Here is a 23,335-nt window from a genome sequence, read left to right on the forward strand (position 1 = left end):
GGGGTCTGTTGGTAATCCCCCTTATGTGTGCTGGGAGGCAGTTGAACAGTCTCGGGCCCCTGACACTTATTGTATGGTCTCTTAACGTGCTAGTGACACCCCTGCTTTTCATTGGGGGGATGGTGCATCGTCTGCCAAGTCTTTTGCTTTCGTAGTGAGTGATTTTCGTGTGCAAGTTCGGTACTAGTCCCTCTAGGATTTTCCAGGTGTATATAATCATGTATCTCTCCCTCCTGCGTTCCAGGGAATACAGGTTTAGAAACCTCAAGCGCTCCCAGTAATTGAGGTGTTTTATCTCCGTTATGCGCGCCGTGAAAGTTCTCTGTACATTTTCTAGGTCGGCAATTTCACCTGCCTTGAAAGGTGCTGTTAGAGTGCAGCAATATTCCAGCCTAGATAGAACAAGTGACCTGAAGAGTGTCATCATGGGCTTGGCCTCCCTGCCGAATAGGCAGAATTTGCCATCTTGGGTTAAATAGTAATGCTCATCTTGCCATATAGGACAAGTGAAAATTTGTGTATGCAATAATTTCTCCAAAATCATTCTGAACCTAACAAAAAAAATATATTTGATTGTGTTTGTTTAGTAGTAAATTATTGTAAATGTATTTAAAATATATTTAGTTGGGTTAGGCTAAAATAAATTGCTCTTGTGATAATAAGGTTAGGTAAGTTTTCTAAGATTCTTTTGGTGCAAAATTAAATTTTTTTACATTAATATTAATGAAAAAAATATATCTTTAAACGTATAAGAGAAAATTTCAGAAAGGACTTAATTTTAAATGAGTTCTTGCTAACTGACCAGTTTTACATATTCGCCACGACATATATATATATATATATATATATATATATATATATATATATATATATATATATATATATATATATATATATATGTCGTGCCGAATAGACAGAACTTGCAATCTTGGCTTAAATAGCAACGCTCATCTTGCCATATAGGACAAGCGAAAATTTGTGTATGCAATAATTTCGCCAAAATCATTCTGAACCTAACGAAAAAAAATATATTTCACTGTGTTTTTTTAGCATTAAATTATTGTAAACAAATCTAAAATATATTTAGTTGGGTTAGGCTAAAATAAATTGCTCTTGTTATAATAAGGTTAGGTAAGTTTTTTAAGATTCTTTTGGTGCAAAATTATAAATTTTTACATCAGCATTAATGAAAAAAATATATCTTTAAATGTATAAGAGAAAATTTTTATAAAGGACTTAATTTTAAATGAGTTCTTGCTAATTGACCAGTTTTACATATTCGGCACGACATATATATATATATATATATATATATATATATATATATATATATATATATAATATATATATATATATATATATATATATATATATATATATATATATATATATATATATATATATATATATATATATATATATATATATATATATATATATATATATATATATATATATATATATATATATATATATATATATATATATGTATATATGTAAGGGAGCCACCCCAACTATGCAGATCTGATGGCAGCCAGAAGCATCCAGATGGTATCACCCTTCAAGCCTGGACAGATGGGAAGCAGGTGGTGTGGGACTATACATGTGCATCTACCTTGGCTGATACCTATCTCTAATACACCAGGGAGGAAGGAGGGGCAGCTGCCAGCTTCAGGGAGTCCCAAAAGTCTAGAAAATATGGAGAACTTGCCCATCATTATATGTTTGTTCCCATAGGCTCAGAGACCCTTGGCTCATGGGGAAAGAGTGCATCTAAATTCCTTAAGGAGCTGGGAAAAAGACTCATCAGGGTAACTAGGGATCCCAGGGCAGCTAGTTTTCTGTTCCAGCGGCTCAGTGCGGCTGTTCAAAGGGGTAATGCCTGCTGTATTTTGGGCACACGCCCCAGCTCTGAGGAGCTGGATGAGATTTTCGCCTTATAATCGGTGATACACACGTAACATGTACCTTATATGCCACCTTTATATCAACAATGTATCTCTTAAATCTTCTGTACCATATAATGTAATAAAATATTCCTATTAGTAAAAAAAAATATATATCAAAAGATGGGGTGGTAGGGGAAGTGGAATATTCAAACGGCTTCAGGAAGAAATCCAAATATTTTTCCTTGAAGCCTTTTTATCCACTTCTCCGAGGCTATGGGTCCCACAATTTACACCAGAGGTGGACCCCATCCTATATATATATATATATATATATATATATATATATATATATATATATATATATATATATATATATATATATATATATATATATATATATATATAACAGTTTATTGATATTTAACCCTTTTAATGTGTGTAACGCACAGTAATTGTTAATTGAATATCTAGTCTGCATTCATGTATAAACAATAATAGTGGGCACACAGTACGCTCTATGCATATAAGACTACTTTTACCTTTCTTTTTCACTTTTTCCTATGGTTCCAGGCTCAGCAGACGCCCCATATTTCGAGAAATAAAACACCTTGAAACACATCCAACATCATTAAGAAATTGCAGTGTATATAGTGTCAGACACCGAAAAAAAAAACGAAAAAATAATCGTGGAAATTTATTGAGACCAAAAAATTCCATCGTCGGATTTTGTTTGTAAATAAGGTGATGCGGCAGTCGCCGGAACCCTTAACACATCCTTACACTCTAGATAACACTAGATAACTGCTTTAGATTGAGATACAAATTGATATATTGACATCTTAAGGTCTAAGATAGGTTTAAATTGTTAGTAAATATTAGGATTAATACTGTAGCCTTAGACCGTAATATAGGGTAATATTAGGTTGTATTAAGTAATGAGATTAGGAAATTGTGGTAGCTAGTGTCTTCTACATGTCGAGCTGAAAGCTTGCTGGACGCTAGCATGTCCTTCTGGACAAAGACAGCATGAAGTGAACAGCTCTATGGAGAGGAAAACCCGGTTACGACGCTGTCTTCAAAATACCACCTGGAGATCATCCCAGAGGCCTCCATTCGTCTCTTCCCAGGCCCCGTAGTAAGACAGTCTGTTACATATCTCACGGTATTTGTTGGCCAATGATGTCAGTAACTGTTGTGGGGAAGCAGGTCACATGAAGATCGAATGATGTCATTAATTGTTGTGGGGAAGTAGGTCATGTGAAGATCGAATGATGTCATTAACTGTTGTGGGGTGTGGCTCAAGTGTGCTTTGACATCAGTCGTGATGCGTAAGAAAAAAAATAAAAGTCTATGGAGACATAAATTATTACATTCATGGATGGAGCGCCAAACCCGCAGGGGGTCACACATTATTATTATTATAATAAAAAAGAAGCGCTAAGCCACAAGGGCTATACAGGGGGGGGGGGTCACAGCGCGTGGATGAAATAGGAGGCATTCACGTTCAATACACCAGGATCGAGATCAAGAGCCCCCTCACAGGCATCAAGGTAGCTTCTCTAATGGGAAGCGACGTGTCAAGTCATTAGTGTAAAGAATTCTTTTAAAATTCACCGCTGTAATACATTTTCTCAACACAATTTCCTTATCGCATCAAGTTTCTCTTCACATTTATTGCTGGAATATGTTTGTCCGCTGTGACTTTCATAACTGTATCACTTTCCAATGACCTCCTTGAAATATTGAAGTTCTGTAGTTGGTTAGTTACTTCTATGGTTTTCCTATTGCAGGCATCGTTGACCTTATAATATTTACCCCATCCCAAGCGATAGTGTGATTCATAATTTTAATGTGTTGAAAGACTGCCGAAAACGATTTTTCTAGACTAAGGCTAATAAAGATCCCAGATGGAACATGCCACGCCTATTTTCGAGCTAAAACTTAACTCTCGTAGCCTCAATAAGGTCTAAGGTTCTTAGGTACTAAGTTGAGCCCTCATTTGCTTCTGTTCTCCGACCATTACCTTATTGTTATATAAAAATATTCTCTCAAAAACAACAGAATAAATATTCCCGGGACGAAATATCCATCCTTTGATCTCTGAACTGACTACTCAGCATTGTGTGCGATTAGTACTGAATTTAGCTCAAATTATGTGTAAATTAAACAGTCCTTCAGGCAAATTAAAGTTGTAAATGATGCTATAAGGCTTGATTCTACATCCCGCCTCCTTATAGGAACACTACAGCGCAACATAACATTGCGGTCTCAGGAATACACATGACACATCACAACATTGCTCTCATTGCCTCCTCGATATCAGCTTTGTATTCATTCACAAGATATCTAAGCAAGCTGTTTCTAATAAATATAGTTCGTTTGGACACGTCTTGCAAGAGAGGAAACTATACGCTTTTAACGCTGTCATTAGGTTTTGTTCGCAATGATAAATCTATAATATTTTAAGAGATCCACATTACCAAACTAAACCCAATGCCAATGTTTTCAAAAGATTGTGTTATCACTCACGCAAGCAATATCCAAAAAAAAAAAAAAATTATGTGTAAGTGAAATGGGCAGAAGTTTGAATAAACGTGTGTGTGACTATGTGACTGGAGGCACTGAACCCATTGGGGTGAGGCAGTGACTGTTATAAGGGTTGGAACAGGCAATGAAAACATTTTTTTTTATTCTGTCATATAAGAACATAAGAACATAAGAACGAAGGAACACTGCAGAAGGCCCACCGGCCCATGCGAGGCAGGTCCAAGTCCCTACCGGCTTAAGCCAATGCACCCAACCTAGTCAGGTCAGGTCACATTGACTCAAGGGAGGAACACGGCAACCGACCCGTTAGCACAAGCTATCAGGTCCAACTCACACCCACCCACATCTACTCATGTATTTATCCAACCTATTTTTAAAGCTACACAACGTTCTGGCCTCTATAACGGTACTTGGGAGTTTGTTCCACTCATCCACAACTCTATTACCAAACCAGTACTTTCCTATATCCCTCCTGAATCTGAATTTTTCCAACTTAAAACCATTGCTGCGAGTCCTGTCTAGGCTAGATATTATCAGCACACTATTTACATCCCCTTTATTTATTCCTGTCTTCCACTTATAAACCTCAATCATATCCCCCCTAATTCTACGTCTTTCTAGAGAGTGCAGTTTCAGGGCCCTTAGTCTATCCTCATAGGGAAGGTTTCTGATACATGGGATCATCTTTGTCATCCTCCTTTGTACATTTTCCAGAGAATTTATATCCATTCTGTAATATATAAGCGACTCTAACCGTAATATAAAGTTTGAAAACTGTTAATTACAGAAAAAGGGAAACTGCAGAATCAAACATCGCATCAGTTCCAAATTTTAATTCGTCTGAACGATAATTACATTATAATTCGTATACAAATCTGGTGATTTCCACAAAATGCAATATGAATATAATAGTGATACTGGCTTTAGGTCTGTTCATTGTAGTTTTGCCATATACAGTATACTATATATAAATCAACGCACCGATAAAAAGAGCAAGAAGCAAAACAGGAATCAGCGGGGAAAGCAGCACAACAAGCACATGACACACAACATTCAAGGACTTAGTAGCAGTGTTTAAGGTGAGCTCTACTGCCCGAGTGTGTAGCCGAGCCCACACCTCAGAGCTTACACAAGCAAAATCTTAGTTCCTGAGGCTCTACACAATCCACCATTTGGTCTAGGTTAGCCTACAGATTCAAGCCTGGAATTTTGACGAGTCTGTATAACTTTGTTTAGAGCTATAGGATTCAAGCACAAGAATACAGAAATTCCAATGTTGGGTTGACTCCAGCTATAATATCTGCCTTTTGGGTCTAGGTATCTTCCAGGAATTATCTGAAGCTAAGAAGACAGGTGCTTGGGGGTTCTAGACAAAACCCTGGAGTACACTTTAGACCATGACTCTGGGGGAGGAGAAGGCTGGGGAGTAAAGGTTCTCTGGTACTTGTTATCTAGAGACCAGCTAAATACATAAGACAGTTCCCAGGGTGTAGGTGCGCCCCTGGGGGCTAGTTACAAAGTAGAGGTGTGCGTTTAGACAGTTTGGGTACAGCACTGTTGTTCCTCCCACGTATATCTATGACAAAGGTGAGGGTTGCCATACGCTGTTTTATCCTTGTTCTACCATGCTAAAACCAAATTATTTATGCAGTGACATGTGACAAATTATCCACCAACTGGATGCTTTATAAATGAGAGAGAGAGAGAGAGAGAGAGAGAGAGAGAGAGAGAGAGAGAGAGAGAGAGAGAGAGAGAGAGAGAGAGAGAGAGGAGAGGGAGGGAGAGAGGGAGAGGGAGAGAGGGAGAGAGAGGAGAGAGAGGGAGAGAGAGGGAGAGAGAGGGAGAGGGAGAGGGAGAGGGGGAGAGGGAGAGAGGGAGAGAGGGAGAGGGAGAGAGGGAGAGGGAGAGAGAGGAGAGGGGGGATCCTCTGCACTCATTTACAGGCAAACATTCAGTCAGTTTCTGTTGAAACGAATATAAAACAAAACAAAAAAATTGGAATAAAGGTTATTTATAAGTACATAATATACTGTTTAGTAAACAAGTAATAAAATATTTTAGTAAAGGCATATCCATATTTAAAGCTCCCATATAATCAAGAGTCTACAAGAGTGACCAGTTTGCCTCACCTGACCCAAGTCACAACTCACAAACATTGCTTCACACGCCTTTCATGTAGCAGTTATCAGTTTGTTCACAAAAGAAGTCCTAGAACAATCCTAGTAATTGCGGATTTCGAGTTATTTTTTGTAGTTATGGTAGGACAGGCTTGGGCTGACTTCCACGGGTGAAGGAGTCATGAGCGTTCGTATGTCGGTATTGTTCTGTTGTCACTGGTGGTGCTGGAGTTGCAACACAGGTGCTGCTGGGGTTGCAACATAGGTGCTGCTGGGGTTGCAACACAGGTGCTGCTGGGGTTGCAACACAGGTGCTGCTGGGGTTGCAACACAGGTGCTGCTGGGGTTGCAACACAGGTGCTGCTGGGGTTGCAACACAGGTGCTGCTGGGGTTGCAACACAGGTGCTGCTGGGGTTGCAACACAGGTGCTGCTGGGGTTGCAACACAGGTGCTGCTGGGGTTGCAACACCAGGTAATAAGGCCCGTTAGGCTAGCACAGTGCCCTGGGAGTTTCAAGACTCTCCTGCTAAGGGTTCAAAGCCCAACCCGTTCTGTGACCTGTTTTGCTGCCTCTGTTGCAAGTGTATGTGAAAAGACTAATCACAATTCTTGAGACACTTGTACAACACCTGGGGATCTTTGTTCACCAATAAAAATTCCCAAATGCCGAAAGAGTGTCTCAGTCATCTACCTGTCGGTTTTCTAAGCCATTCAAATAATAACAATTCTATTATACTCTCGAGAACTGGTAAGCCCGTAAGGGTCATAGGAGGCTGCACGGCGGGAACAAGAGTGCTACTGATGAATACACAGAGTTATCGTAGCCGGATAAATGCTCGCTGAAGACACTTCGTGAGAAACACTACGACAGAAGTGAAATCAAATATCTCAGAATAAATTCTCTTTGGGACAACGTTACTTGATAAAACTACTCGCAACGAAAGGTTGTCCTAACAGTCGTGTCCTGTAACCTGTCTTTTTTTTTTAGCCTAGCACTAGCCAGTGAGTCCCTGGCTTTGTTAGGAATCTCCCGCCTAGTGACGGACTTCCAGAGGCTCGCTTGGTATACGTCCAGCCAGCCAGGGTGACATTATAAAACAGGACTACAGGTAACATTATTATAGGTATTACTTACGAAATAATGATGACACGCTTGTAAGCAATTCAATTAACAGAGTGGGGCTTGGACCCATGGCAAGCCAGTCCTAAAACTAGCAGGCCAGTGCGTTATCCACTGTGCCATGCCAGCCTAGTAAGATTCATCCAAATATGCATTCTTTATAAATGTTAGTTATTATTATTATTATTGTATCAGGAACGTGACTGACAAGTCATATACAGCTGGAGTTCCTTACGTATGTTTTGTATCAGCAGGGGTTAAGTTATTTCATATGAACATTTTCTGTAAAACGTGAGGGTTTTGTCTTCCCTGGAAGTTGTACTTTAATCTTCACTGTGTTCTAAAATAAACAATAAACAAAACTGGCAATTAACGAGGGGTAACTGCTAAAATTGTCCTCGTGCAACATCCTACGGTAAGCTATCACTTACTCTTCTCTCCGCATGCATTAAACTTACATAGCTGTATCCGCCTTCTTATATAAAGGTCAGGTACCAAATGACCCTCACAGGCTTGTCGTTTCCCCATGAATATAATTAATAATTTTCATAATGGTGTGCAAAAAAGATATCCTCGTTAATTTTTTAGATGTGCAAACAGAAAGACACGGTATGGAAGGTAAATATGGGGCGCGGAGGATCAGATCCCGAAGGATTGTGGAGACGGGAAGAGGATCACACTGTGAAGGGAGCAATGATTTGGGCATGTTGGTGAGGTTGGGGGCACAGGGCAGGTACATACCCAGATGAGTTTCTCCCAATATGGTTGCGAGGTCCTGTCCGCAGTGATCTGCTGCTGGACCTGTTGAAGTACGTGCCTTGGCACCTTATGGGTGTACGTAACTGGAGAGCTTATGCTTGAACGTGGCTTGAGAGCATATGCTTATATGTACCTTGAGAGGTTTTGCGTGTACGTAGCTTGAGAGCTCTTGTGTGTACGTGGCTTGAGAGCTTTAGCGTGTACGTAGCTTGAGAGCTTTAGCGTGTACGTAGCTTGAGAGTTTATGCGTGTCCATGTGACTGTAGCAGCGAGGTAATGTGTAAGAGCCTGGGAATGTGGACACGAGTGCATATCCACATTGGAGTTATGGTGCATATGTGTGTGAGTATAACAACATAAACGTGTGTTTATGTGTACGTGTGAGTGCCTACCCGCAGCGATCTAGTGGTGGACGTGAGGGCGTACACACGTGCTGTGGAGGGTGTGGGCGTGCACGAGTGTGGGGTTTACCGTACTTGGGTCTGGCGTCGTTCGCTGGTCTGTGGCACCATCACACGTACCTCCGCCTGACAGAGGCGTGCACGGTCCACCTTGCCTCCGTCAGCACACACGCTCAGACGAGGCACCGCCAGGGCGTTCTTGTCTCCCTGCCGCTCCTTGCCATCCTTCCCTGCTGGGAGAACCAAACAAAACACTTACTGAGGGATCTGCTTTCTCCCAATGGTCTCTTACTTCCCATAACACTCCTAACACTCTCACTTTGTGTCTTCTCTGCTTTCTTCCCACCACTTACTTCATCACTGACATTACCGTTTAAGTTCCTTACTATTACACATCTGCGTGTCAACAAAACAAGTAGACAAAGGAATATAATACAAGCAGAGTATTTAACCTCGTACATCAACCTGTCCCCACTTGCTGGACAGCCATCATGGCAGCCAAACGTTCACTGCACCTACCACACCCTGCAAGAGGGATGCCTCGTTACTGGTGAAGGTCTTTTGACCCAGGGAACTGGAGCGATCATCCTCTTCCTTGGATTAAGTTATATTACCGCCCATTCCCTAGTTTACTGCTTTACCTTCAATGAAACAACATTAGTACACCGACCATTTTCGCATTAAATATTCACAGCCTGGTGGACGAGTTGTACTAGGCATCTCACAAGAGGAATACTTCACAGTGAGTATAAAACAGGACACACTAGCAATAAATACTTTGCTAAACCACATACAAATATCTGAACATTTTTAACCAACTAGCTTCCAGAAGTCATTTAAAAATCAAGAAGTGATTAGCATGTTTGTTTCTATCTACTGGGACTCTGATCAAACATTCTAAAAAAATCGTATATAATCTTAAAATATTAATTGAATGACACTGAGATGGAGTGGACAACTTCATTAACACAAGAAGTCTGTGAGTGGTGTTTAACAACAGGAGGAAGGGTGAGAGACCATACTCACCTGAGCAGTCTTGTGAGGACGCCCACTTCTTTTTGTCCTCGACGGAGAGCCGGTCGTGCTTCTTGGAGGACCTGCCCCAACCGGACGTGAGGGTGCCCAAGCGGGAGAAGGCGCGCATCACGATGGGTGAGTTGGGCACACTCTTGGGCCGCGGAGTCTCGATGTCTGGCACCTGTTGGTACAGCCGTCATGTCAGCAATGATCACACTGAAAATAGCCTAAGGGTTTTCGTTTATACGAGGGAGTAGAGCTCAGGGAAGCGTTGAATTCTCTGATTTACATGAAGGAATAGAGAGCTCAGGAAAGGGTTGAATTCCTAGATTTACATGAGAATAGAGAGATTAGGGAGGGTTGAACTTTCAGATTTAAATGAGTATAGATTGTAGGGAGATTTAAGCTCTCAGATTCGCATGAGAGAGTAGAGAGTTCGTGGATACTGGTGCTCCGAGATTTATATAAGGGAGTAAAGAGCTCATCGTTACTCATCTGGAGGAAGTACAGCCCAGGGTTACTCACCTGGAGGAAGTAGAGAGCCCAGGGTTACTCACCTGGAGAAAGTAGAGCCCAGGTTTACTCACCTGGAGGAAGTAGAGCCCAGGGTTACTTACCTGGAGGAAGTAGAGAGCCCAGTGTTAGTCACCAGGAGGAAGTAGAGAGCCCAGGGTTACTCACCTGGAGGAAGTTGGAACTCTTAGGCTTGTGCGAGGGAGAGTGGAGAGTGGGGACGGCGCGCGCCAGTATGTCAGCTACTGAGACCTGTGGTGAGCCGAAGCCAGTACTGAACCCGTACAGCATCTCCTGGAACACCCTGCGTAACACAGACATGCTCATACAGTAACTGCCATAATCAACACAAGAATGGACGGGGATTCAAACGGTAGTCCTGGCATGTGGCAGGTCCAACACTGCGCCAGACAGACAGCACTTGTGTTGCTACGATCCGAATTCCAGTGTATTCTTGTTGTTATTGACTGATAGTCATTCATTACGACTTATCTTGAGTTTACATATATATTTAATGTGTTAGTCAAAGTCCTAAGAACCAGAAGTTTCTCAGCGAATAAAACCACTGGAATTATCTCTATAGAAGTAATAATCTCTAAATCTGGAATAACTGAGAGAGGCAGACTAAGGGTCAAGGCCAGCTGGCCAGCTGCCCGGGTCACTCATCTATGATGCGCCTCAAATACATGAAAATCAAAAAAAGATACTTTTCAAATACCCATTAGTAAGTTAAAAGATATTATGTCATATTCAGCGTATTAAAAATAAAGTTAAAAGGTATACAATTTACCTGAATTAGGCCTAATAGAAAATCAGTTTTATATGACTCCATTGTAGAAGTGTTGAACAAGTAATTGAAAGAATATCGGTACCGGTGTATAAAGACGGCAAAATGTAAACTTGCTGAAGGGTGGGTGGGATGGGGGGGGGGTACATAGTGCCCAGATTCCTCGCTCTGACAATGCTTCCAAACTCAGCCGTTCTCGAGAGATCAATTAGCGCTGTGAAGGTTCTCACCTGCTGCGGACACCAAGGATGGCTCTAACCCCGTAGAGTTTGCACTTCTCCTTGCCGGCACCGACGAGGAAAGTGACGTCGTAGAGAATATTGTTGAACTGGTTTTCGCTGTTGTGGAAGGCACGGGTGAAGTCTTTGGCTAGCTGGTCGTGGCCCTCGAATAGGTCGCGAACTGAGTCCAGCAGTGGCGACGAAGGACGCATGTGACCGATAGGTCGCCAGGAGCCACGTCTGTGGACCAGAAGTGTTAGTACCATTATGTGCATGTCGGCGGAGCAGCCATTTATACACAACATAATACATAATATTTAAGAGAAAAGCGATAACAAATGAATATATGATGAGGTGGTGCGCTTCACGTCTGAAAGCACAGTTGCTGAAGCAGCACACATCTGAAGCAGTACCTTGATGCTCATAAAGGGATTCTGATCCAAAGAACTGAAGCTATCTCTTTTTTTTACCTGAATCGAATCTGACTGCCTCCCCTTTCCTAGGGGGGTTTAGCGCTCCCCCGTGAATGTAATAATAATAGCCAACTCAGCTCAATACATAAATGATATACAAAGAAACTTTAAGATCAGATAATCATTCCCGAAGCCTCGCACAACCATGCACACAACAGTAGACGATGAGGTAATCAGTCCCTCAGGCTGAGGGACTGATTACCTCATCTACTGTCTTCGTATATCATCTCTGTATCGAAAAAAAAACACTGGCTGACAGAAAGTCTTCAAATAAGGATGTTGCCATGTGTCTAATTCGTCACAGTCAGGTGATACTGTAATAAATATGATGACATTAGCTAAGTGTTGTGACTGAAAACAATACTGACCTAAAGGTTAAAAATGGCCTAATATGTGGAAGAATGACAGAGTGTAGATAAATAATGTTTTAAAGAGGGGGGGAGGGGCGAGGTATGGGCCACCTCCATGCAGTGAATGATGCCTGCAAAAAGTAATATTTTAAAATGTAGTGCAACTATTTTACAAGCACAGTGGAATCATTTTATCAACGTGGCATTCTCCAACTGAACAAAAATGTGTGGAAAACCAGTACAAGATATACATGTGGAGTGGAAATAATGAGAGAGATAACAAGATGGCGCATGAAGTGTTGCTCCTGCACAGGTTACTTTCTGCTGCCACGTTCTAGTGAGATGACACCGTCTACGTAAGGTATCCATCGATTGATTTATGAATACAATTATTTCATATAAAGCGCTAAACCCGAGTTGGTCATTCCGCTAATCACAAGACCAGAGACTAGCGAACTGACACTCCTGCACGTAAGATCTGGGACCAGAGACTACCACCAAGATGACGCCACCTACCTGTAAGGTTTAGGAATCTGTCCAGTCTCAGCATGGTTCTGGAGGTTGTTGACCAGATCCTCTAGCATCTGAGAGCGGGTGCGGTCCTGCATGCGAGCGAACTTGGGTGCTGAATATGAAGCTCTCTCCCCGTTGACGATCTTGGTAAGGAGCCACTCACGGAACATAGGGCCTTTCTCGAAGCAGCTCTGTTCCCACAGGTAAGGCTTGTAGGCTCCCACCTCGTCCCTGGACACCACCGCCACCTACAAACGCAAACACAACACAAAACAACTGGAATTTACGTGACACTGAGTTAGAGGAGTATACATGGCGTATAAACAAATTACAGTCACGCCCCATAGACGCCATTCTGCGCAAAATAGAGGGGACCATGTAACCTCTCCCCCCCCCCCCACAAACTTTTAGGAGTAGGTAAACATTGTATATAATACCTTGTAAGACAAAAAAAAAAAACACACAAAATGGATATTTATTAACGAGATGTTTTGCCTACAAGAGGCTTCCTCAGTTTAATATAGACATGCACCAGGTGTGTGTGTGTGTGTACTCACCTATTTGTACTCACCTATTTGTGGTTGCAGGGGTCGAGTCACAGCTCCTGGCCCCGCCTCTTCGCTGATTGCTACTAGGTCCTCTCTCTCCCTGCCCCATGAGCTCTATCATACCTCGCCTTAAAACTATGTATGGTTCCTGCCTCCACTACATCACTTTCTAGGCTATTCCATGGCCTGACTACTCTATGACTGAAGAAATACTTCCTAACATCCCTTTGATTCATCTGAGTTTTCAACTTCCAATTGTGACCTCTTGTGTCTGTGTCCCATCTCTGGAACATCCCGTCTTTGTCCACCTCGTCTATTCCGCGCAGTATTTTATATGTCGTTATCATGTCTCCCCTGACCCTCCTGTCCTCCAGTGTCGTCAGGCCGATTTCCCTCAACCTTTCTTCATAGGACAATCCCCGTAGCTCTGGGACTAGTCTTGTTGCAAACCTTTGCACTTTCTCTAATTTCTTGACGTGCTTGACTAGGTGTGGATTCCAAACTGGTGCTGCATACTCCAGTATGGGCCTGACGTAGATGGTATACAGAGTCTTAAACGAATCCTTACTGAGGTATCGGAACGCTATCCGTAGGTTTGCCAGGCGCCCGTATGCTGCAGCAGTTATCTGATTGATGTGCGCCTCAGGAGATATGCTCGGTATTATACTCACCCCCAGATCTTTTTCCTTGAGTGAGGTTTGCAGTCTTTGGCCATCTAAACTATATTGTGTCTGCGGTCTTCTTTGCCCTTCCCCAATCTTCATGACTTTGCATTTGGCAGGGTTAAATTCAAGGAGCCAGTTGCTTGACCAGGCTTGTAGCCTGTCCAGGTCTCTTTGTAGTCCTGCCTGATCTTCGTCCGATTTGATTCTTCTCATTAACTTCACATCATCTGCAAACAAGGACACTTCTGAATCTATCCCTTCCGTTATGTCGTTCACATATACCAAGAACAGCACAGGTCCTAGGACTGACCCCTGTGGAACCCCGCTTGTCACAGGCGCCCACTCTGACACCTCGTCGCGTACCATGACTCGTTGTTGCCTCCCTGTCAGATATTCTCTGATCCATTGCAGTGCCTTTCCTGTTATGTGTGCCTGGTCCTCTAGCTTTTGCAGTAACCTCTTGTGAGGAACTGTGTCGAAGGCCTTCTTGCAGTCCAAAAATACGCAGTCGATCCACCCCTCTCTCTCTTGTCTTACTTCTGTCACCTTGTCATAAAACTCTAGTAGGTTTGCGACACAGGATTTTCCTTCCCTGAAACCGTGCTGGTTGTCAATTATACACTTGTTTCTTTCCAGGTGCCCCACCACTCTCCTCCTGATGATCTTCTCCATGACCTTGCTTACTATACACGTTAGTGATACAGGTCTGTAGTTTAGTGCCTCATGTCTGTCTCCCTTTTTAAAAATTGGGACTACATTTGCCATTTTCCATACCTCAGGGAGTTGCCCAGTTTCAAATGATGTGTTGAAGATCTTTGTTAATGGCTCACACAATATCTCTGCTCCCTCTTTAAGGACCCATGGAGAGATGTTGTCTGGTCCCACCGCCTTTGAGGTGTCAAGTTCGCATAGCAGCTTCTTCACCTCCTCCTTGGTTATATGTACCTCATCCAGCACTTGCTGGTGTGCCCCCCTGTTCTGATTTCTTGGAGTCCTACTGGTTTCCACTGTAAATACCTCTTTAAATCTTGTGTTGAGCTCCTGACAAACCTCTCGATCGTTTCTTGTGAATTCCCCTGGTCCTTGACTGTTGTTTTCCTCCTGATGTGGCTGTACAACAGCTTCGGGTCAGTCTTTACTTTTGATGCTATGTCATTTTCATATTGTCTCTGAGCCTCCCTTCTTATCTGTGCATATTCGTTTCTGGCTCTTCGGCTGATTTCTTTATTTTCCTGAGTTCTCTGTCTTCTGTACCTTTTCCATTCTCTAGTACACCTAGTTTTTGCCTCCCTACACCTTTGGGTGAACCAAGGACTCGTTCTGATCTTCCCATTATTTCTGTTTCCCTTGGGAACAAACCTCTCCTCTGCCTCCTTGCATTTTGTTGCTACATAGTCCATCATTTCTTGTACTGGTTTTCCTGTCAGTTCCCTCTCCCACTGAATGTCTTGGAGGAAGTTCCTCATGCCTGAGTAGTTCCCCCTTTTGTAGTTTGGTTTTTCCCAGCCTATTCCTGCTACTCTCTCCACTTGGAGCTCAACTATGTAGTCGAAGCACAGAACCACATGATCACTAGCTCCCAGGGGCCTTTCATACATGATACCCTCGATGTCCGAACTACTCATGGTGAATACAAGGTCCAACCTTGCTGGTTCATCCTCTCCTCTCTCTCTGGTAGTGTCTCTAACATGTTGATGCATGAGGTTTTCCAGTACCACATCCATCATCTTGGCTGTCCATGTTTCGGGACCCCCATGGGGCTCCAGGTTTTCCCAGTCAATCTCCTTGTGATTGAAATCACCCATAACTAGTAACTTTGCTCCCCCCCATGTGTGCTCTCCTGGCCACCTCGGCTAGTGTGTCGATTATTGCTCTGTTGCTCTCATCGTATTCTTCTCTTGGCCTCCTGCAGTTCTGTGGTGGGTTGTACATTACTGCAATTATCACCTTATGTCCCTCAGACTGGATTGTTCCTACTAAGTAGTCCCTTTCGCCCGTGCCATCCATTCCTTCCATTTTCTCAAAACCCCACTGGTTTTTAATGAGCAGTGCAACTCCTCCTCCCCCTCTCCTCCCTCTGTCTTTCCTGAGGATTTGATATCTGGATGGAAAGATTGAATCTGTTATTATTCTGGTGAGTTTTGTTTCTGTGAGTGCTATTATGTCTGGGGATGTCTCTTTGATTCTTTCGTGCCACTCCTCATTCTTGTTTGTTATTCCATCTGCATTTGTATACCACACCTTCAACTTCTTTTCTAAGACTGTGGTCTGGGAGGTATATTGGGGTTGGGGAAGTGGGAGACCTGGTAAGGAACTATGGGTTGTTGCTGTGGGGGTGGAGTTTGTAATGTAGTGGGTGGGGGCATTGGATGTGGCATGGGTGTTTTGGTTTAGAGTGTTTGGTTGCACTGGGGTTGACCTGGTTGGGAGGCTTCTATAGGAAGTTGTGAGGGAGGCTGTATTTGATCTTCTTCCTGGGTCTGGGATCTGCTGTCTGTCTTCTCCATCCCCTCTCTTTCCTCCTTTCGCCTTTGTACCATCTCTCTCAGTTTCTTCCTTTCTTCTTGTGTTCTGTTGCAGTCGAGATACACCTTCCTGTATGCCGTCATGTCCCTTAATCGTGCTTTCTCCTGCAGGATCCTGGTCCGAGTCGCTTCTGCCTTGAAGGTCACTCTCACTGGCCGGGTTCTTTTTTTTACAAACCCCCCTATTCTCTGAAAATTTTCCAGCTGGGTCATATTGTCTTCTCCTATTGCTTTCATGATGCTTTCAGTTGCTTTTTTTTCCCCTTGTTTTCTTGCTTCATATGTTTCCCCTTCGACTTCCTGGAGCCCATACACAAAGACTGACCTCACCCTTTCATTCTCCCACTGCATATCCCTGTGTATCCCCTCATTTAATTTGGTTTCCTCCACTGCAGCTTTCCTTTCATCAGTTTCACTGGCTAATGTGTGTGTGTGTGTGTGTGTGTGTGTGTGTGTGTGTGTGTGTGTGTGTGTGTGTGTGTGTGTGTGTGTGTGTGTGTGTGTTTGTGTGTGTGTGTGTGTGTGTGTGTGTGTGTGTGTATGTGTGTGTGTGTATGTGCGTGTGTGTGTATGTGTGTATGTGTGTGTGTGTATGTGTGTATGTGTGTATGTGTGTGTGTATGTGTGTGTGTGTGTGTGTGTGTGTGTGTATGTGTGTGTATGTGTGTGTATGTGTGTATGTGTGTGTATGTGTGTGTATGTGTGTGTATGTGTGTGTGTGTGTGTATGTGTATGTATGTATGTGCATGTACGTATGTGTATGTATGTGTGTGTGTGTGTGTGTGTGTGTGTGTGTGTGTGTGTGTGTGTGTGTGTGTGTGTGTGTGTGTGTGTGTGTGTGTGTGTGTGTATACACTCACCTAAATGTGGTTGCAGGGTTCGAGTCTCAGCTCCTGGCCCCACCTCTCAGCTGCCCACTACTGGGTTCACTCTCCTGGCTGCGTAAGATCTATCACACATATTCTTAAAACTATATATGGATCCCGCCTCTACCACTTTGTTACGAAGGTCAAGCCACTGACTGACCACTCTAAGGCTAGAGAAGTTTTTTCTAATATCCTTGTGACTCATCTGTGTTTTTAGCTTTCAACTGTGACCTAATGTAGGTGAGATTCAAACCACCACCATCTTCACCACCACCACCACCCCACCACCACTATCACCACCACCACCATCAGCACCACCACCAGCACAACCACCCCCACCACTATCACCACACTAACAGCACCTTTCAAGGCAGGTGAAATTGCCGACCTAGAAAATGTACAGAGAACTTTCACGGCGCGCATAACGGAGATAAAACACCTCAATTACTGGGAGCGCTTGAGGTTTCTAAACCTGTATTCCCTGGAACGCAGGAGGGAGAGATACATGATTATATACACCTGGAAAATCCTAGAGGGACTAGTACCGAACTTGCACACGAAAATCACTCACTACGAAAGCAAAAGACTTGGCAGACGATGCACCATCCCCCCAATGAAAAGCAGGGGTGTCACTAGCACGTTAAGAGACCATACAATAAGTGTCAGGGGCCCGAGACTGTTCAACTGCCTTCCAGCACACATAAGGGGAATTACCAACAGACCCCTGGCAGTCTTCAAGCTGGCACTGGACAAGCACCTAAAGTCAGTTCCTGATCAGCCGGGCTGTGGCTCGTACGTTGGTTTGCGTGCAGCAAGCAGCAACAGCCTGGTTGATCAGGCTCTGATCCACCAGGAGGCCTGGTCACAGACCGGGCCGCGGGGGCGTTGACCCCCGGAACTCTCTCCAGGTAAACTCCAGGTAAACCACCACTTTGCGATGTATTCTCTGGTTTGGGTGCTCGTGGCTTGGTTGGTAGCATCCTTAGCTTACATTCTGAGAGCCCTGGATCGATTCCCGTCACGGGTGAAACGTTGGGCATACTTCCTTACACCTGCTGCCCCTGTTCACCAAGCAGTAAGTAGGTACCTGAGTGTTAGTTGACTGTTGTTGGTGGCATCCTGGGGAACAAGATTAAAGAACCACAATGGATATAAGACAGAGAGTCCTGGATGGCACACTGGTTTTCCTGGGTTATCTTGAGTGGCTAACTCTCCCTACCCCGGGTTATCCTGGGTGGCTAACACTCATTACCCCGGGTTATCCTGGGTGGTTAACATTCCCTACCTCGGGTTATCCTGGGTGGCTAACACTCATTACCCCGGGTTATCCTGGGTGGTTAACATTCCCTACCCCGGGTTATCCTGGGTGGCTAACACTCATTACCCCGGGTTATCCTGGGTGGTTAACATTCCCTACCCCGGGTTATCCTGGGTGGCTAACACTCATTACCTCGGGTTATCCTGGGTGGTTAACATTCCCTACCTCGGGTTACCCTGGGTGGTTAACATTCCCTACCCCGGGTTATCCTGGGTGTTTAACATTCCCTACCCCGGGTTATCCTGGGTGGCTAACACTCACTACCCCGGGTTATCCTGGGTGGCTAACACTCACTACCCCGGGTTATCCTGGGTGGCTAACACTCACTACCCCGGGTTATCCTGGGTGGCTAACACTCACTACCCCGGGTTATCCTGGGTGGTTAACACTCACTACCCCGGGTTATCCTGGGTGGCTAACACTCACTACCCCGGGTTATCCTGGGTGGTTAACACTCACTACCCCGGGTTATCCTGGGTGGTTAACACTCCCTACCCCGGGTTATCCTGGGTGGTTAACACTCCCTACCCCGGGTTATCCTGGGTGGTTAACACTCACTACCCCGGGTTATCCTGGGTGGTTAACACTCCCTACCCCGGGTTATCCTGGGTGGTTAACACTCCCTACCCCGGGTTATCCTGGGTGGCTAACACTCACTACCCCGGGTTATCCTGGGTGGTTAACACTCCCTACCCCGGGTTATCCTGGGTGGTTAACACTCCCTACCCCGGGTTATCCTGGGTGGTTAACACTCCCTACCCCGGGTTATCCTGGGTGGCTAACACTCCCTACCCCGGGTTATCCTGGGTGGTTAACACTCCCTACCCCGGGTTATCCTGGGTGGTTAACACTCCCTACCCCGGGTTATCCTGGGTGGCTAACACTCACTACCCCGGGTTATCCTGGGTGGCTAACACTCACTACCCCGGGTTATCCTGGGTGGTTAACACTCCCTACCCCGGGTTATCCTGGGTGGCTAACACTCACTACCCCGGGTTATCCTGGGTGGCTAACACTCACTACCCCGGGTTATCCTGGGTGGCTAACACTCACTACCCCGGGTTATCCTGGGTGGCTAACACTCACTACCCCGGGTTATCCTGGGTGGCTAACACTCACTACCCCGGGTTATCCTGGGTGGTTAACACTCACTACCCCGGGTTATCCTGGGTGGCTAACACTCACTACCCCGGGTTATCCTGGGTGGTTAACATTCCCTACCCCGGGTTATCCTGGGTGGCTAACACTCATTACCTCGGGTTATCCTGGGTGGTTAACATTCCCTACCTCGGGTTATCCTGGGTGGTTAACATTCCCTACCCCGGGTTATCCTGGGTGTTTAACATTCCCTACCCCGGGTTATCCTGGGTGGCTAACACTCACTACCCCGGGTTATCCTGGGTGGCTAACACTCACTACCCCGGGTTATCCTGGGTGGCTAACACTCACTACCCCGGGTTATCCTGGGTGGCTAACACTCACTACCCCGGGTTATCCTGGGTGGCTAACACTCACTACCCCGGGTTATCCTGGGTGGCTAACACTCACTACCCCGGGTTATCCTGGGTGGCTAACACTCACTACCCCGGGTTATCCTGGGTGGCTAACACTCACTACCCCGGGTTATCCTGGGTGGCTAACACTCACTACCCCGGGTTATCCTGGGTGGCTAACACTCACTACCCCGGGTTATCCTGGGTGGCTAACACTCACTACCCCGGGTTATCCTGGGTGGCTAACACTCACTACCCCGGGTTATCCTGGGTGGCTAACACTCATTACCCCGGGTTATCCTGGGTGGTTAACATTCCCTACCTCGGGTTATCCTGGGTGGCTAACACTCATTACCCCGGGTTATCCTGGGTGGTTAACATTCCCTACCCCGGGTTATCCTGGGTGGCTAACACTCATTACCCCGGGTTATCCTGGGTGGTTAACATTCCCTACCCCGGGTTATCCTGGGTGGCTAACACTCATTACCTCGGGTTATCCTGGGTGGTTAACATTCCCTACCTCGGGTTATCCTGGGTGGTTAACATTCCCTACCCCGGGTTATCCTGGGTGTTTAACATTCCCTACCCCGGGTTATCCTGGGTGGCTAACACTCACTACCCCGGGTTATCCTGGGTGGCTAACACTCACTACCCCGGGTTATCCTGGGTGGCTAACACTCCCTACCCCGGGTTATCCTGGGTGGCTAACACTTACTACCCCGGGTTATCCTGGGTGGTTAACACTCACTACCCCGGGTTATCCTGGGTGGCTAACACTCACTACCCCGGGTTATCCTGGGTGGCTAACACTCACTACCCCGGGTTATCCTGGGTGGCTAACACTCACTACCCCGGGTTATCCTGGGTGGCTAACACTCACTACCCCGGATTATCCTGGGTGGTTAACACTCACTACCCCGGGTTATCCTGGGTGGCTAACACTCACTACCCCAGGTTATCCTGGGTGGCTAACACTCACTACCCCGGGTTATCCTGGGTGGCTAACACTCACTACCCCGGGTTATCCTGGGTGGCTAACACTCACTACCCCGGGTTATCCTGGGTGGCTAACACTCACTACCCCGGGTTATCCTGGGTGGCTAACACTCACTACCCCGGGTTATCCTGGGTGGCTAACACTCACTACCCCGGGTTATCCTGGGTGGCTAACACTCACTACCCCGGGTTATCCTGGGTGGCTAACACTCACTACCCCGGGTTATCCTGGGTGGCTAACACTCACTACCCCGGGTTATCCTGGGTGGCTAACACTCACTACCCCGGGTTATCCTGGGTGGCTAACACTCACTACCCCGGGTTATCCTGGGTGGCTAACACTCACTACCCCGGGTTATCCTGGGTGGCTAACACTCACTACCCCGGGTTATCCTGGGTGGCTAACACTCACTACCCCGGGTTATCCTGGGTGGCTAACACTCACTACCCCGGGTTATCCTGGGTGGCTAACACTCACTACCCCGGGTTATCCTGGGTGGCTAACACTCACTACCCCGGGTTATCCTGGGTGGCTAACACTCACTACCCCGGGTTATCCTGGGTGGCTAACACTCACTACCCCGGGTTATCCTGGGTGGCTAACACTCACTACCCCGGGTTATCCTGGGTGGCTAACACTCACTACCCCGGGTTATCCTGGGTGGCTAACACTCACTACCCCGGGTTATCCTGGGTGGCTAACACTCACTACCCCGGGTTATCCTGGGTGGCTAACACTCACTACCCCGGGTTATCCTGGGTGGCTAACACTCACTACCCCGGGTTATCCTGGGTGGCTAACACTCACTACCCCGGGTTATCCTGGGTGGCTAACACTCACTACCCCGGGTTATCCTGGGTGGCTAACACTCACTACCCCGGGTTATCCTGGGTGGCTAACACTCACTACCCCGGGTTATCCTGGGTGGCTAACACTCACTACCCCGGGTTATCCTGGGTGGCTAACACTCACTACCCCGGGTTATCCTGGGTGGCTAACACTCACTACCCCGGGTTATCCTGGGTGGTTAACACTCACTACCCCGGGTTATCCTGGGTGGCTAACACTCACTACCCCGGGTTATCCTGGGTGGCTAACACTCACTACCCCGGGTTATCCTGGGTGGTTAACATTCCCTACCCCGGGTTATCCTGGGTGGCTAAGACTCATTACCCCGGGTTATCCTGGGTGGCTAACACTCACTACCCCCTGGGTTATCCTGGGTGGGTGGCTAACACTCCCTAACAACACTCACTACCCCGGGTTATCCTGGGTGGCTTAACATTCCCTACCCCGGGTTATCCTGGGTGGCTAACACTCACTACCCCGGGTTATCCTGGGTGGCTAACACTCACTACCCCGGGTTATCCTGGGTGGCTAACACTCACTACCCCGGGTTATCCTGGGTGGCTAACACTCACTACCCCGGGTTATCCTGGGTGGCTAACACTCACTACCCCGGGTTATCCTGGGTGGTTAACACTCACTACCCCGGGTTATCCTGGGTGGCTAACACTCACTACCCCGGGTTATCCTGGGTGGCTAACACTCACTACCCCGGGTTATCCTGGGTGGCTAACACTCACTACCCCGGGTTATCCTGGGTGGCTAACACTCACTACCCCGGGTTATCCTGGGTGGCTAACACTCAACACTCTAACACTACTACCCGGGTTATCCTGGGTGGCTAACACTCACTACCCCGGGTTATCCTGGGTGGCTAACACTCACTACCCCGGGTTATCCTGGGTGGCTAACACTCACTACCCCGGGTTATCCTGGGTGGCTAACACTCACTACCCCGGGTTATCCTGGGTGGCTAACACTCACTACCCCGGGTTATCCTGGGTGGCTAACACTCACTACCCCGGGTTATCCTGGGTGGCTAACACTCACTACCCCGGGTTATCCTGGGTGGCTAACACTCACTACCCCGGGTTATCCTGGGTGGCTAACACTCACTACCCCGGGTTATCCTGGGTGGCTAACACTCACTACCCCGGGTTATCCTGGGTGGCTAACACTCACTACCCCGGGTTATCCTGGGTGGCTAACACTCACTACCCCGGGTTATCCTGGGTGGCTAACACTCACTACCCCGGGTTATCCTGGGTGGCTAACACTCACTACCCCGGGTTATCCTGGGTGGCTAACACTCACTACCCCGGGTTATCCTGGGTGGCTAACACTCACTACCCCGGGTTATCCTGGGTGG

General features: G+C 46.0%; 1 protein-coding gene across 9 annotated transcripts in view; it reads right to left on the minus strand.

Moving 5' to 3' along the window:
- Window positions 1-23,335, minus strand: part of rsh (radish) — a 188,466-nt gene that overhangs the window by 11,643 nt on the left and 153,488 nt on the right. For 4 of the 9 annotated variants that reach the window (XM_070086699.1, XM_070086701.1, XM_070086697.1 and 1 more), the window contains 5 exons: window positions 12,712-12,956; window positions 11,382-11,612; window positions 10,533-10,668; window positions 9,861-10,032; window positions 8,910-9,067 (listed from right to left, as the gene is read on the minus strand). In XM_070086699.1, coding sequence (XP_069942800.1) covers window positions 8,910-9,067; window positions 9,861-10,032; window positions 10,533-10,668; window positions 11,382-11,612; window positions 12,712-12,956 — 942 coding nt within the window. Of the gene's footprint in view, window positions 1-8,825; window positions 9,068-9,860; window positions 10,033-10,532; window positions 10,669-11,381; window positions 11,613-12,711; window positions 12,957-23,335 lie in introns of all 9 variants that reach the window. The other 5 variants (XM_070086703.1, XM_070086704.1, XR_011392197.1 and 2 more) reach the window with 4 other exon arrangements.

This window comes from Cherax quadricarinatus, chromosome 19 (assembly GCF_038502225.1).
Source record: "Cherax quadricarinatus isolate ZL_2023a chromosome 19, ASM3850222v1, whole genome shotgun sequence".
NCBI classification, from domain to species: domain Eukaryota; kingdom Metazoa; phylum Arthropoda; class Malacostraca; order Decapoda; family Parastacidae; genus Cherax; species Cherax quadricarinatus.